At 41.8% G+C, this 17,274-nt stretch overlaps 1 protein-coding gene across 2 annotated transcripts in view; it reads right to left on the bottom strand.

The window, feature by feature from the left end:
* Positions 1-13,038: 13,038 nt before the first annotated feature.
* The window catches only part of senp6a (SUMO specific peptidase 6a), a 29,732-nt gene continuing 25,496 nt past the window's right edge, over positions 13,039-17,274 (bottom strand). For both annotated transcript variants that reach the window (XM_085381685.1, XM_085381686.1), the window contains 5 exons: positions 17,182-17,270; positions 17,010-17,098; positions 16,833-16,901; positions 13,903-14,053; positions 13,039-13,801 (listed from right to left, as the gene is read on the bottom strand). In XM_085381685.1, the coding sequence (XP_085237811.1) occupies positions 13,565-13,801; positions 13,903-14,053; positions 16,833-16,901; positions 17,010-17,098; positions 17,182-17,270 (635 nt within the window). In that variant the 3' untranslated portion in view covers positions 13,039-13,564. The remainder of the gene's footprint in view (positions 13,802-13,902; positions 14,054-16,832; positions 16,902-17,009; positions 17,099-17,181; positions 17,271-17,274) is intronic.

Below are 17,274 nucleotides of genomic sequence, written 5' to 3'. Positions count from 1 at the left end.
AAAACGTGCTCAGCTTTTTACAATCCATCGCTTTCAACAGATTCCTTTAAAGCTTAATAATATCCGACAACACCAGCTGTGTGCTTAAAACACAGTAACATGTCAAAGCAGCCAGCCTCCCTGGAAAAATACCCAGAATTCAAACATCAGAGCTGCCTGTCAGAGCGGAGAAAAGGCCTCCGTTACCAGAAAGGCCTTCGTATTCAAAGGTCACCATCAGCAGACAAATGGCTGCCCTCGCTGTTGCTGTGGTTACAGCCCCCACTACCATAATGGCGTGCTGATGGCCCGGGTGCATTTGCATGTTGACACATGACACAGCGTTTCAGTCACAGCTGAGCCACGGAGAGAGAGGAAGGAAGAGAGCGACTGAGAGTACAGGCGATTAAAGCCGACGGCAGCCGCTAAAAATAAACATGTCTAAAATAAACTAAAAATTAAAAATAGTTTGTCCTGACATAAAAGTACAACATGGAGCGTCGGCACCATCCTCCGACACTCTGCGAGGAAACAGAATAAATTGTTTTTAGCTTTAATCCTGCAGAAAATCGCCAATCATTGAGCAGTATTCACTGCAAATGAGCTAATAAAGGCAGTTTTAATGATATTTAACGCTTTAATTTGAGTTTTACATCTCTGTCACCTTGTTTGTTCATGTTTCAACAAGTAAACATGAACTCTTGTCACCATTCTTTATTTATCACAACCTGCCTTTTATTTTTACTTCTCACCCTATTTGGTATTTTAATACTCTGTTAAATTTACTGGTTTATATCGATTCAATATCTCCTGTACACATTTTTTTTTAGTTTAAAAAACAAACAAACAAACAAACAAAAAAAAAACATCATTTATTTGTGAGGCTTTTATTGTGAAATGTTTAAAACAGAGTTTGTCCTTCCCACTGTTGCCAAGAGTTTGCTCAAAGGTGAGTCAGATAAAGCTGACTAACATATATATTAACTTGTGATTAAACTGGTTTAGAAATTAGCCACAGCTCTGGTTCTTAAACGCACCTCACTACATTTCATTACTCGAAAAAACAAAAATAAAAAATGAGCATGTGATTACCTTTTTTGTGTTTTCAGAATTTACATATCTTGCTTTCTGATTCCATGTGAGTTCAAAGAGCCCCCTACATAACACATGGTGCACCCACTTTGATTGGGTGTCATCATCAGCACCACAGATATGAGTCAGGAGGGACCTTCTGCACCTCCAACAGATCAGAACCAACGGGAATAAAGAAGATCAGGTCAAAAAGGAGCCAGTCCACTACTGGAGCTAACATGCAATGGATAATGTTGTATTTACTGTATGTAATGACCAAGAAAATACAAACAACACTTAAAACCCATTTTTTTGGTCAAATTAGAGACCTGGCATATGTAGGAAACGGCAATAGAGTCATTTTATTTGTTCATGCATGAAATATAATCATTATTTTTTAAGTTCTCTCTTTCTCTTATATTTTATATAACCACACTACAGACGGACAAGCGCCTGTTTTATGCTTGTGGTTAGCAACAACGACGGTAAAACCCTCGTGTGTCCGCTTGTTTATGTTCCACATAAACCTTTCACAATAAAGCTCAAGATGCTGTTGAGACTTTTCAAAATAAACTGAATCACGTGAAAGAGCAGATTATTTACGGATGAGAAGTAAAAAAAGAGCCGCCAGGTGCTAAAAAAATAAACCTTAGACTCAAACATTAGAACAGGCTTTTCCCCGCAGCACGCCGTGTAATAAATACTGGCAAAGAAAACGGCGGCCTTTACAACTTATGTCTAAAAATGTGTAGTTTCATGCATCAGTTAAAAACTCAACTCCAGGTACATGACGCGCAGCTGGAAACACTTCCCGCAAGTCAAGCTGCCCAAGATTCACAGAATTTACAGAAAATGTTACATTTTTGTGATTTATATCGTTATCGGACAATAGAATTCTTATATCGGGATATGAGATTTTGGTCATATCGCACAGCCCTATATTTTGAACTAAACCAGAATTTCCTTTTAAAATTACACAAAGAAGAGCAGGCAAATGTTGAAGCTTTTGAAGTTTTTGGAGTCGGAAGGAAATCTGACCCAACTGCAGGAAACAACCTAAAAAGCAAAGGTTCATGGGTATATCAAGAGACAGATGCTGACATCTGATAGCCAGCTGTTATGTTTGAAAAAGAAAAAAAAGAAAGAAGATCTTTTCTCATTTTGTCTGCTTTGCTAGAGTCGGTACAAGAATTGGGAGCCATTTGTTCTGTTTATTTTGCATTACTGAATTCATCTTATCTACTTTAGCTCTCAGCTTTAGGGTTCTTATCTTAAAAGATCCAGAAACGGGGTTGTTGTTAGCTCCGAGGAAAACAAGTCCACGAGGCTTCTGTTTACAAGTCCACGAGGCTTCTGTTTACAACTCCTGCTTCGCTTGTGTGATTCATCAAAACACATAACAGTCACATAACAGCACGTTTTAGGTCCCACAGAGACTCAAAAAAAAAAAAAAAAACCAACAAAAAAACAAACAAAAAACAACCCAACCCTGGGGCAAGGCAGACGGCGTGTAAGCCGACACTCTTCATCATCATCAACAAGCGATGTGGTCTGCTCGGTGTGGCGTGACTAATTCAGCTCATATTCCCTTTATTACAAAGGCTGATGGAAGGTAGTGGAGTCCCACCACTGCCGCTACCACCACCATTAATATATCTCCATCAGAAACAAGATATGCATGAACTCTGCTGCTCCATCATCATCAGCTGCTGCTGCAGGCTGAAGAGGTTTGTCATGGTTCGGGAAGTCCTGTTTGTATGTAACGTGGCTTTTGGAGTGTTATCTGAGCCAATCAGTGAGCAGGTCCGGAGTCAGGATATGTGCCCGCCGCACAGTATAAACAGCAGACACAGTAGAGACAGTAGACACAGGGTCTTCCACAGAGTTCGATCATATTTTTAGCACCTAATCTCTCTGAAAGGAATAAGTAAAAAAATGCACAGTTTTCTGACAAACAGCTAACTTTGAACGACCTCGCCTGTCAGAAACACTATGAACTACAAACTGCTTTATTCTCAATTCCTCCAACTCTTTAACTGGAATCCTCCCTTTGCTGGATCTGGCAGTGCAATAAAGAAACTGAAGCATTAATGAAATAAAGTGAACAGCACGTGGAGCACAGGTGAAGTTCAATACTGTCAGACCAACTATGACAAGAGAGGCTTGAGACTAAATGACATCGCAAATCGCCACAACAGCGACCTGACCACCCCGTCTGGTGGGAAACGAGATGGAACCGACCGGGGCGAGCCAGGGTTGACCAGCTGTGCTTTAAAAATGAGACCACAGGAATAAAAAAATAAAAATGTCAAAGTAAATATGCTTTTCCAGCCAAAGAAAGTCTAATTGTGGGAAACTAACAATCAGCTTTGTTGCATTATAAAAGCAACCCATCACTTTGAGGTGATGGCATCAGCGCTCTCACCTCCAATTCACCTCGAATGCGGTGATGTCAAGCACTGTCACACTGAATTGCAGGTGCGTTGCTTTGCTCACATTGCCACAAATTTCAGCAATTTTAAAAGCATGTTTCGATTATTGGGTGCTGTGATCAGCGGGTTCACACAGCACTGAGATACAGGCAGCGTACCAGCATGGTCATAGTTTAACCTCGCCTGTTATCGTGCTCATTTTGACTGATTCCTGAGGCTTTTCTTACTTAGGTAAGTGGCAGGTACATCTCTAGTCAGCATCCTTAGACGAGTAAGGTTATAGTTATTATAGTGAAGCAACTGTCCAAACATGAGTTCTGACTGTGCCTCAAACTTCTAAGCATGAAATAAGCTGTCGGATTTGTAAAATACACAGAGCTGAGGTGATGACGAGGCAAAAAGAACAGAGCAGAAAAAGAAAAGAAAGCAACCGAAACAAAAACCGAACAGAAATTACAGCCATGCTGGAGTTTGACCAAACACAATCTGAAGTAAGACGAGGTGAGGTAAGACTTTTATATAAGCTCAGAGTGTAGAAATTCCCTCCGTTCCCTACAACATTTAAGGAAGGAAGTACCTCAAATTTCTATAGGAAAAATAAATGGAACTTTACATAATAGCTTCCCGTAACACTTAGGTTATCTTAAAGGTCTGATTGGTGGTAAATCTGCACAACTTTTCAACATATGTGCACCGTTTACCAACAGCTGTTAAAAAGTTCAAAGCGCCCAAATGGTGACGCGTCAGCCTGTGTTCTTACTTCATTACACTCGAGGCTAATACATCCTCAGATTCTGCACGTTCTAAACATTTCAGGATATTCCAGGGATTCCTGGACTGGGCAAAGGACAACTTCATTCCTTCCTATCCTCCCACCTCTCCAACTGCTTCCTCCACAGGGTGACAATGCAAGGAAAACACAACACAGCACGAGAGGTGTTTACTGACAGAAATTACACCCAGCATGAACATTTAAACCCAGTCTGCCGCCGAAGCCGTATCATGTCCTGAATCCTCGGCCTCCTCGTGTCTACGAGAGAACTTAAAGTGGATAAAGATGCACATAAACAGCTTATCGCGAATAAGACACTTGACCAAGAGCCATAGCACAGAGGATGGAAGCTCTGTAGCCAGAAATCAACTTTATCCAGACAGACTCTTTCTACTTAAGAGCAAGGGCTGAAGGGAGCAACATGTCATCCAACTAATCCAATAACCAGGCATAACTTTATTTACACAGCACCTTAGGAAGAACACAGATAACAAAGCACTTTGACAGACAAGCAAAAGCAGAAATTCAAACGGAAAGCTGAACAGGGACAGACAAGCTGTGAACAATTAGAAAAAAGAAGAAGCAGAACTATACAGCTTTTCTGATGTTTGGCTCAATGGTTATGGCAGACTGCGTCTGAACAAAAAACAAAATCTCTTTAAGTTGTATTGGGCTGCTTTAGAATGCGTAATCAGGTCACAGTTTAAGAAATGTCCTTTGTCACTGAGAATATAGTTAACATGCATATTCAAACTGCAGAAAGATCGTCATCTTCAATGGTCTTCAACCCACAAAAAGAGAGAATACTGCGTGATCCATGTTCTGTAGTCTCAATATGAGTTTCTGCCATCAGGCAGACAATTCAGACTCAGCAGTGCAAACTGATCTTTCTATCAGGTTGAACAATGCCTTTCTTCTGGCCAAGAATATATTGATACAACCACAGGTTGCACTGCAAAGCAATTCCAGACTGAGTGATGTCTCCTTCTTGTTTGTTTAGTATTTAAATCTGTCTGTTGGTGCTGTGTGTCCATATGTGTTCAGGGTTGTAGCTTTGGAGTCCAAGTCAGACTTCCCCATGGGGACAAAACAGTATCCATCTACCAATCATTAAACAATTTACCTACCTACTAACTTAATGATCCATCCATCCTCCAACCAACCGAACCATCTATCTGCCTACCTGCCAAGCTATCCATCTACACCCACATACCTGCTAACCTATCGTCTACCTACCCAGCTATCTACATATACATCTATCTATAAATTCCAGCCTATCCATCTATCTACTTATGTACCCCATCTACAACCTACCAATCTACCTACATACCAACGTATCTATCCATCTATCAGCCTACCTATCTACATATGTACCCGTCTACCTACTTACCCACCCATCAAAATGTTTCCTAGATTTGTGGATGCTAAGGGGCCTGGGACAGTTTCAGAACACTTGTATATAACTTCTGATTTTGAGGTTGTTAATTGAAGAACATTTTGTGCCATCCAGCTGTTGATATTGGTTATACATCTAAAAAAGAAGCTAGTCTTCCACTGGACATGTTTAAAAGCAGGAGGTGGTCAAGAGGACCTTGATCCATGACCTTCCTGCATTTTCCTGAAGGGAAGAGCAACTCACTTTACAACAAGTGTCATTTCCTGTTGTGACATAATGAAATTATACAGCAATCTGGCCATAAAAGAAAAGTCAAAGTCCCTTCGAAAATCAGGAGGTTCCTGCTGAAGAGGCCTCCACCCAAACTAAAGGCATACTATAACCTCAGAGCTCTATTATAAAAGGACCTGAGGCGTTGAAAACTTCATACATGAACAAATATGCAATGTGGGGCATCACAAATCGAATAAAATATGAGTAATTCACACAGTTTTCTGCATTTGGGGTCATAATCATTTCCACAACAGTGATTTCAAAGCAGCTCTAGGCCAACAACAACGAGCTCAGGAAACGCACAATAAAAGCTGAGTACTCTTATATAATCATGCAACACAGATAAAACCAGAGCAAAGCCTGGGCTCGTTCCCTCTCTGCATCCTGACTTTCCTGAAGATGCCACATTATCTTCCATCACCGCTCAAGCAATAATATCACAAAGACCGAGCCCACCGCCCACTCTGCCTTTTTTTTTCTTATGCAAAGCATTTCCATTGATGATTCCTCCCAGGCTCAGGAGCAGTGTGCTGAGTGTGCATTGTGCAGGCCGCAGCCCTGCTCGTGTTGTGAGATGTGACATATCGGTGCTGCAACACCACAGCCTCCCGTGTCATGTACGCACCACTGAACCTGCATCTCAACTGCCAGCCTCTTTCCCCTTTTACCTCCCTCTAACCTAACAAGGCTTGTGATAAATGTTCTAACGCGATCTCACGCCGGGCCGAACCTCGTTCAAAACAGGTGACATGTTGAATCGCCTTGCCTTTCACGCACGCACACTGGATATGAACAATGAGTCATCGTTTTTTATAATCCGAGAGACACCTGTTTTCATTCGGCAGGTGTATAAAATTTCCACGAAAATAATCCAACTTTTTGATCTTGCTGTTTCATCTTCTTACACTGAGTCCTGCCACCAGAACCCCTCCATCGGGTGGTAATGGCAGCGCATTAAAAAGTTGGAAGCTGTATTGAAATAAAGTGGGGCACAGCAGTTGTTGTGTAAGCCGAATTTAAGAGAGGGTCCTAATTATTCGAAATATGCATTGGAGACTGTAATTTTCGTACATCCCTCCTTTGGTCGTTACAGACACTTTAAATGGCCAGGTTTTTGAAGGTAGTGTGGCATCAACTCTTATCAACAAAGCTACACAAACCCAAGCATATTAACTCATTGTAAAAAAAAAAAAAAAAAATTAAAATAAAGATGGTGGATGCTGTTAGGGGAAAACTGCGCTAAATTCCAGTGGACTCGGTAGTTCCTCCCCCAGCTTTTAGCCCAGTGTCAACGGTTTTCGTCCCCGGTGTCTGGACTGCCTCCCCGGGTTGCTTGTTGCTAGCACCGGGACGCTGCGTCTCCTGTAGCCCGTCAGCTAGCTAACATCCCAGGCTTGTAAAGATAAAACCTCCCCGGTGCACGCCAGTACGACCTACCTGCTCTCAGAGGAAACTCCCGGGACTCCTCAGCTTGTTTTACAGAAGCAGGGTTTTAAAAAAAGAAATTTCCAGAAAAAGGAGCGCTCGTACTAGCCGCACAGTGCCGGTTGTCTCCAGATGATCCGCTCCGGCAACCTGGCCCACGCTCTCCCCGCCCAGCAGCCTCCGACTCCCGCAGCAATCCTGGGAAACTGGCCCCGTGACGTCACTGGCTGTGCCAATAATCTCCGGCGGAGGGGTCCGTCCTGCAGGGGCCGCTGTCCGGAGAGGAGGGCTTTATCATAGTTTCATTTTTTATGCTAAAAAGAAAAGCAAAATATTCAACAATTTCTGTCCCCCACTCCCCATTAATTTGAAAATAAACACTAAGACACACATTTATTGTGTAAACTTTGTAAAAAATAAATAAACAAATAAAAAAAGAAATCTATGGAAAAACATTTCTAAAATAAGTTATAAATCCACTTTTTCCTTCTTTTGTTTGGTTTTTGTCACATTTAATCTACAAATACAAGTAATATATATATATATATATATATATATATATATATATTACTTAACGTGGCTGAATGCATAACTTGTGCAATCCTGTTACTCTAATTTTAACCCGGTTCCCATATCATTTTTAATAAAATAATCACAAATGTGTCTCTTAGATTGAGGGGGGGCAAATCTGCTGACTTTGTAAAAGTTTAAATTTGAGCAAAGATTTGCAAATAAATGCTAAAAATTAACAAAAAAAATGTGTAACCGTTGAAAAATTGTTAAATGTAATTTTTATTAAATTTTATCTGAAATTGAATATTTAATACGAGGATGACCTTCAGCCCAGTGGCCAAGAGTTTATTAAAGAACATTTTTTAAATCTGGTGCATTTATAACAGGGTTTCACACAGCAACTAAAATATCTCATAAAAAGTCTGACTTAGGAAATGAAAATGTTTTTGGTGCTGTATTATTTATTTTTTGCAAATACATAACAGAAAATTAAAAAACTATATTATAAATTATAAAACCCCTTGCGTTTTAAACAAGAGTGTGAAAAACATAAGATCCCAGGAAGGAATCAAAGTTCTGAGCAGGAAGTCTGCTGTTGTTTGTGTACATTGTAAAAAAGAAGTGGACTGAACACGGAGCCCTGAGGGTCCCCCAGCCTGTATTTAAAGATGGATTTAGCCACCGTGACATCACTCACTGGTCTGGTTTCTACTGGTCGTATAACTCCAAATGAGAGGTCCAGCTCAGTGTTTTAAATTAGCTACAGTGAGGTGCAGCATCCAAATGGATGGCTCATAATAATTATTCATCCTTGTTAGAGATTTTATGAAGAGGGAAAACTACTCATTGTACTAACTAATTACTGTGGAAAGTAAAAATTACAGTGATTTAGTACTCACTAAAATGAGTTCAGAAAATTCATAATTATTCATTTCATAAATCACGACACGCTGCTCCCCTGTACATAAGCTGCCTTTACAAGTTTAAAGTATAGCTATTGGTAGTACTGGCCTGATATTTACTTGGTACTAGATCAAAACCCAAATTTGCAGTACAGCACAGCACTGGTGACTCTGGTCCAGCTTTTACGCTCTCTGTGAGGATGCACTCGCCTTTAGAATCAGCCTCATGTGGCCGTTAGAGGAACTGCAGTTTTTCGCTTCATTGTTTCTGGCATGTTCCCAGGAAGCTCATTTTCATGAGTAAAATCACTCTCCAAACTGGGACTCACAGAAGCATCTGAGACAAATCAGGAAAATCAGCAGAAGCTCTGACACGAATAAATCTGAAGTCCCACAGAGGCTGTAGAAAAATCATCTCCACTCTTTACACGTTCAGATGTGTGTGTGAGGAAGGATTAATAGGGATAATGTCAAAGACGACAACAATGGTGCTAATCTGTCTGCTGCCACACTCACAGCACACGACTCTCGGATGGAATACAGTAAAATACAGATGATCATTAATTAATCAGGTCATATCAATGAAGCTGTAAGCACCAGGTGAGATGCAGATGTTGCCTCAGCTGTCACAGGTGGTTGAGATGCTTGTGGAGTTTGTGCTTTGGTTTGCTGAGAGGACTCTTCTCGTCGCTCGAGTCAAAGTTGGTCTGTGATTTAAAGATGAGCCAAAATCTTCTGTGACGCGTTTTCTTTGTTCTGGACTGAATTTCTCACTATATCAATAAAAGAATAATTGAATAAAAACGGAGAAAAACTGACAATGTTACACAAAAAAGAAAAAAAAAAAGAAATATACGAAATAGTGTTTTTATTTCTAAACACTGGTCACAAAAAATCTTACATTTGTGTCTCTTCAGCGGTTCTCACAAAATGTTTTCATCTTTTTCGTGGTTATTTTTGCCTCATCGTATTTCACGTCGTTTTATTTTTGTAATCATTTTCCGTAGTTTGGTGATTTCTTTGTGCTCGGTTTGTGTTGTTTTGCAGTCAGTGCATAGATTGCTTTGTTGTTGTTGTTTTGTGTCTTCGAATTGTTTCATGACGTTTCCATATGTTTGTTTTTATGTTTGTTTTAATCCTTTTAGTAGTGTGTCTGTTTTTATATGTTTTTGTGGTGATGCGTTTTAATCGTTTGTTTCACATAGGAGTGTTTTGTCGTCGTCGTTGTTGTTTTTGCTATCATTTTTGTGTCTTTTGGTAATTTTTGTGTGTGTTGCGAGACAGTTTTTGTCTACAATCTTGTTTCTCTGTTACATAGGCGTTTTATTTCCTTTTCTTTTGCTCTGTCCATTCCAAGGTGTTTTTCTCTTTTAAGATTATTTTTGTCTTCTTAAAAGTGTAGAAAGTTGTTTCATGGTCATTTTATATTTGTTTAGGTAAATGTGTGCTGCTTTCACGTGGTTTTGTGTCTTCTGTAATATTTTGCATACACTTATTTTTGCCTACTCATTGCATGCAGATGCTTGAGTCTTTTTTTTTTTTGTCTATTTCTGGTAGTTTTGTGTCTTCGTCATTACTGATGTCTCTTTGTAGATCCTTTGTGTATTTGTGTTTTTTGTGTCTCTTTGAAGTGTTTTTGTTCTTGTTGTGGTTTGTGTCTATTTATGGTATTTGCCATCTCCTGTGGTGCTTTCTTTTCTCTTTGATGTAGATCTCAAGATGAGACCTGGGGTCTCCCGGGTTTCCTCCTCCGGGTACTCCGGCTTCCTACCACAGCTGTGTCTGTTTGGTGTGGATGCAAAGTGGATGAAGCATTTCAGGGAATAAAACAAAAAGATGCGTGAAAAGTGCTTTGAGTGATCAGTAAGAGCAGAAAAGCATCTGATGAGGTTATGTGTGATGTATTCAGTCTGTGTCAGTCAGAAACGCTAGACTCGAGTCTACGAGGCTTTATTTAAAGTTTGAAATAATAAGACTGTACAAGCTCAGGCTGTTAGAGCAGCTGGAGAAAGCCCTGCCTGAGTGGCTGCTCTTGATTTAAAAACTCTGGAAAGAAGCCAGGAAGTAAAGCAGGCGCTGGTTTTATCTTCTTAAAGACAATCATGATGAGGGCTTCGGCTTCCATCAACACATAAAACACTTAATTTATATTTAATGCTTTGATGCTGTAAAGGTTTCATGGTAAGTGGAAGGACAAAACACCGCAGAGGAGTCATGAATGTTTTATTGTCTGTAATGGGACGCTGGTTAGAAAACTGAAAGCTGAGAGCAGCGCTTCAAACAAACCACCTGATGCAGCAGGCGACCTTCAACAAACTGAACTTGCTTCATGTTGATCACTGCGAGGAGCCACACCTGAGTGAGGACACACAGCAGGTCTAGATGTTTCTGCTCACTGGCATATCAAACTAAAAGAATCAAACAGCTGGTTAGTCACCTTTCTGGACTTTCCTAGGATGGTGACGGGACCGGTTCGGTTTGCCTGTCTGCATGGATGTGTTTTTATGTGACGTGGGGCTCGATCCAATTAAGAAGAGAAAATCTGGAGTTGACTGGTTCAGACGTAATATCTTTACTGTTCCACGATTGGTCGAAAGTGGACATCTCACATCTCTTAAGAACGCTGCCTGCTAAAAAAAAAAACACATATATAAAATAAAGTCACCAGCAGGACTGAACAGAGCAAATTAGAAAGAACCTTCCACTGGATAATTACTACAGCGATTAATTTGGTTCAAGGGATTTAACACTAGCTGATGCAGCTGCAGTGAGCAACTCTGGTGGTCGTGGGAAAAGACGTTATACTCCGAGATTATCAGCCAAGAGCCTTTGTCATAGCCCAACAGCCTCTAACTGAGCATCAGAGGCCTGACATGGAGACGTCCACCTTCCAGACTTGAGCGTGAAATCCTGAAGATGAATTCAAAACTTGGATTTTTAGGGAGTGAACTAAATTATTGCTGAGGAAAGACCAGGCACTGTTAACACCAGACTTACTGTGAAGCATGGGGGTGATAGCATTATGTGTGGGGTTGCTTCTCAGGTTCACAGATTGGTCTGATATGAAGGGAACTAATTAACGCAGGTTCACACAGAGACGTTCAAAGTCCTCTCGGCATCTAGGCGGCCCAGATGAAACAGCCAGGAGTGAAGCAGCTCCTTAATCTGCTAGTTCAGGGGTGGGCAATTCCAGGGCTCGAGGGCCGGTGTCCTGCGGGTTTTAGATCTCACCTTGGGTCAACACACCTGAATCACATGATTAGTTCGTTACCAGGCCTCTGGAGAACTTCAGGACATGTTGAGGAGCTAATTTAGCCATTTAAATCAGCTGTGTTGGTTCAAGGACACATCTAAAACCTGCAGGGACACTGGCCCTCGAGGCCTGGAGTTGCCCACCCCTGGGCTAGTTCAGCAGCATCTAGAGCAGGGGTGGCCAACTCCAGGCACTCCTTGCAAGTCAAGGAAGACATTCAGGTAGATGGATGAGGTCACAGAAAACTCCAAACATTGGTGAAAACAAAATTCAGCAGAGTTGATGTTTGACATACCTGCTTCATTTCACTTACAGTGGCTTGCAAAAGTATTCGGCTCCCTTGAACTTTTCCACATTTTGTCAGCCACAAACATGAATCAATTTTATTGGAATTCCACATGAAAGACCAACACAAAGTGGTGTACAATCAGACATGATTTTCGTTCCACTTCGTTTTTAACAAATAAATAACTGTGAAGTGGGGTGTGTGCAATTATTCAGCCCCCTGAGTCAATACTTCGTAGAACCACCTTTTGCTGCAATTACAGCTGCCAGTCTTTTAGGGTATGTCTCTACCAGCTCTGCACATCTGAATGTGTACGGAAAGGACAAAGGGCATGTGAGGGGGCTGAATAATTACACACACCCCACTTTGCAGTTATTTATTTGTAAAAAATGTTTGGAATCATGTATGATTTTCGTTCCACTTCTCACGTGTACACCACTTTGTGTTGGTCTTTCACGTGGAATTCCAATAAAATTGATTCATGTTTGTGGCTGTAATGTGACAAAAGGTGGAAAAGTTCAAGGGGGCCGAATACCTTTTCAAGCCACTGTATATCAACAGCACGTAGCTGGGAGGATATTTTCCTGCTACATTTACACCCCTCCCACATCACGCTCAAACCAAACCTCCACCTGAAGCTGGAGCCCGGATCAGCTGACCGGCGGTCCGCGCTGTGACGGTGGGTGTCGATGTTGTGGCTGAGGAAACAAATGAGAAGCTAAGGCAGAGGAAGTGCTCTTGCATCAAAAGTTTTCTTTTAATGCTGAAAATTTATCCACTCCACATGGAAGAGACACAACAAGCACTGAACTACGACCGTGTGATTCACGAGCTGGAAATCAACTCTCCAAAAACTGTTTCTCTCCTCAGACGGGTGGATCCTTATAACTTAGACAGCAATTTTCTGTTCTTTTATTCTTCTCCTTCTGTTTGTCTACACAAACCTGAAAGCTTAGAAAATAACCAATGCGAGAGCGAGACAGTATCTTCTGCAGGGATCCTCCTGCAGAGAGAAGAACATCTATGAAACATAACTTAACGGGGCACTCCATGAATGACTCGTATAACAGTAAATTACAAAGGCAGCGGGAGAAACTCCGGCGTATTTACACTTCATCATTTATTCAGTACAAAGTTCAGGTGTGGTCTGTGGTTAACGGAGGGAGGTGAGGAACGTTTCAGACACGTCAAAGTGAAACCAGCAGCGTACAATCAGGTCCACGCCCCCCTCCCACGCCAAACAGGAGGGGGGTGAGGTGGATTCAGGGTCTAATGGGTATGTTTGGCAGTCTGCCGTTCAACCCAGATGTCTCTTCGATCTCTGGCTCCTCTGGGGAGCCCGGCGGAGCCTCGACCTGGTCAGACTCCTTCTTGTCCAGTTCCTGCTGAGCTTGAATCTTTCGGATAAGCTCCTTGATCTCCTCGCGCTTCGTTTTCATCCTCTGCTGAGGGAACCACTCCAACAGGTTCATTGGCAGGTGGAAGCTGGGAATCGGATTCTGTACGGAAAGGACGAAGGACAAATGTCACTTACAGAGCAGCCTGAATTTTCAACTCCTGACCAGAACTGCACCGATGTCCAACTCTATAAAGCTCTCACCTCAAAGAAGCTCTCCACATACTGCAGGATGTAAACGCCACAGTCGCTGAAGTTGTCCTGCTGAGGGACGCGTGGGCTGGAACCCTTCATGACGTCCTTCCCAAAACTCCTTTGAGTGCCTTTACGCACCTCCCACTCTACCTCCAGGTACCTAAAACAAACGCAGACGCAGTCAGACGCCACGAAACCCACAGAGCAGGTCCGAGTAGCCTCAACGTTAAAGCATTTTATGCACTCCAAGCAGATTACTTCTATGATTGATAAATGGAGGCAACTGATTGGTCGCTGGGAAGATGCGTCAGCACAGGTGGTGTGTGTGTGTGTGTGTGTGTGTAAGCAGAGGACTGCAGAATTCGAATAAGTGATTTTCATACAGTTTGGGTTTCTCATAAATATTTATGCTGACATTCTTGATTAGGTTTAAAATGTGTGTTTAACACAGTAATGATGATTTTGTGCAAACAGCAACAGGTAATCAAATAACTGATGACTGTGCAGCAGCTTTTTAAAAAGAAATCTTCTGCTATAAAAACTGTAAATTTTACAACAAACAATAAAAACAACTTTCTGAACTTTCCAGCCATGACTCCAAGTATTCGCTGGTATGTGGATTTTTTTTTTTTTTTTTTTTTTTTTTTTTTAATTTCTCCCACACCATACAGGGAGAGCAGAATTATTAGGCAAGTTGTATTTTTGAGGGATAATTTTATTATTGAACAACAACCATGTTCTCAATGAACCCAAAAAACTCATTAATATCAAAGCTGAATGTTTTTGGAAGTAGTTTTTAGTTTTAGCTATTTTAGGGGGATATCTGTGTGTGCAGGTGACTATTACTGTGCATAATTATTAGGCAACTTAACAAAAAACAAATATATACCCATTTCAATTCTTTATTTTTACCAGTGAAACCAATATAACATCTCCACATTCACAAATATACATTTCTGACATTCAAAAACAAAACAAAAACAAATCAGCGACCAATATAGCCACCTTTCTTTGCAAGGACACTCAAAAGCCTGCCATCCATGGATTCTGTCAGTGTTTTGATCTGTTCACCATCAACATTGCGTGCAGCAGCAACCACAGCCTCCCAGACACTGTTCAGAGAGGTGTACTGTTTTCCCTCCTTGTAAATCTCACATTTGATGATGGACCACAGGTTCTCAATGGGGTTCAGATCAGGTGAACGAGGAGGCCATGTCATTAGTTTTACTTCTTTTATACCCTTTCTTGCCAGCCACGCTGTGGAGTACTTGGACGCGTGTGATGGAGCATTGTACTGCATGAAAATCATGTTTTTCTTGAAGGATGCAGACTTCTTCCTGTACCACTGCTTGAAGAAGGTGTCTTCCAGAAACTGGCAGTAGGACTGGGAGTTGAGCTTGACTCCATCCTCAACCCGAAAAGGCCCCACAAGCTCATCTTTGATGATACCAGCCCAAACCAGTACTCCACCTCCACCTTGCTGGCGTCTGAGTCGGACTGGAGCTCTCTGCCCTTTACCAATCCAGCCACGGGCCCATCCATCTGGCCCATCAAGACTCACTCTCATTTCATCAGTCCATAAAACCTTAGAAAAACCAGTCTTGAGATATTTCTTGGCCCAGTCTTGACGTTTCAGCTTGTGTGTCTTGTTCAGTGGTGGTCGTCTTTCAGCCTTTCTTACCTTGGCCATGTCTCTGAGTATTGCACACCTCGTGCTTTTGGGCACTCCAGTGATGTTGCAGCTCTGAAATATGGCCAAACTGGTGGCAAGTGGCATCTTGGCAGCTGCACGCTTGACTTTTCTCAGTTCATGGGCAGTTATTTGGCGCCTTGGTTTTTCCACACGCTTCTTGCGACCCTGTTGACTATTTTGAATGAAACGCTTGATTGTTCGATGATCACGCTTCAGAAGCTTTGCAATTTTGAGACTGCTGCATCCCTCTGCAAGATATCTCACTATTTTTGACTTTTCTGAGCCTGTCAAGTCCTTCTTTTGACCCATTTTGCCAAAGGAAAGGACGTTGCCTAATAATTATGCACACCTGATATAGGGTGTTGATGTCATTAGACCACACCCCTTCTCATTACAGAGATGCACATGACCTAATATGCTTAATTGGTAGTAGGCTTTCAAGCCTATACAGCTTGGAGTAAGACAACATGCATGAAGAGGATGATGTGGACAAAATACTAATTTGCCTAATAATTCTGCACTCCCTGTACAAGGTCTTCATCAGGCCCCATCTTAATCACCTTATAGTACCATATCACCTCATTAGAGCTCTTCGCTCTCGCTCTGCAGGCCTACTTGTTGTTCCTAGAGTATTTAAAAGTAGAATGGGAGGGAGAGCCTTCAGTTTTCAGGCCCCTCTTCTGTGGAACCAGCTTCTAGTTTGGATTCAGGAGACAAACACCATCTCTTTGATAATGTTTGTCTCCTCTAAGATTAGGCATCAAACTTAGCTGACTGCAGCATCGGGTTTCTTTGGTTGTGTTCTGTATTAACTTGAAGCTGCGGTAAAGACACACTCATTGTTTTGGTTGCAGAGTAGCACAGCTACAGGTGAGCAGGTCCAAGATTTTAAAATTACATTTTTGTCAGTTTACTCCTTTTAATTAACCATAAAGACTTTATAATACCATTTTATTTAATTCAGTTAAGTTAGGCATTTATTAATGCTATGCAAAAGTAATGAGCATTTTAGGCTACAGTGCTAAAAGAATATATTAGTAGAAATAACATAATATATAAATAAATCAGTGACTGTAAAAATAAATAACTGGATACCTAGAGTTGTTTCCTGTGATAGAGGGGGCTAATCGTGTAAGACAAGCTATATAGAAATGATCATTAGCCTATTTTCATACGACATGGACTTAAACAGTGACGAATACCAGGAATGAGCCAGATGTTTGTCAGTGCAGATGTGGACACTCACTCTCTCAGAGTTTTGACCACGGTGGATCGAGCCGGGCCTCTCAGGGAGTCCATGATGAGAATACAAGGCCTGAAAGAGAGAACACACGATTGTGTGAGCGAGGGCTCGCTCTGCTCTTTGCTTCAGCAGGGCAGCGGCGCCCTCTGCAGGTGGAGTAGCAGCAGTGCGTGCACTCACTGTTTGCAAAGGCTCTGTTTGGTTGTCAGGCTCGAGGCGTCGGAGCCGAGACCATCTTCAGCCAGAGTCCCGTCCTCGCTGCACTCGTCCTGCACAGACACAGAACTCATTGAGTGTGTGTACGCACACACACACACACACACACACACACACACAATGAAGGCTGAAGCACCTGACAGGAGCTCTGGTCATCGGAGAAGGTGTAGGGGTCGTCGTCCATTTTTCCTGAACCGTAGCACATACTGATTCTGTGCAATCCGCCTAG

Source organism: Rhamphochromis longiceps, linkage group LG15, assembly GCF_057381845.1.
Source record: "Rhamphochromis longiceps isolate RC_006_pf linkage group LG15, R_longiceps_female_GT1.1, whole genome shotgun sequence".
NCBI classification, from domain to species: Eukaryota; Metazoa; Chordata; class Actinopteri; order Cichliformes; family Cichlidae; genus Rhamphochromis; species Rhamphochromis longiceps.
Note: the sequence above shows the minus strand (reverse complement) of the source record. Positions and strands in the feature narration are given on the sequence as shown.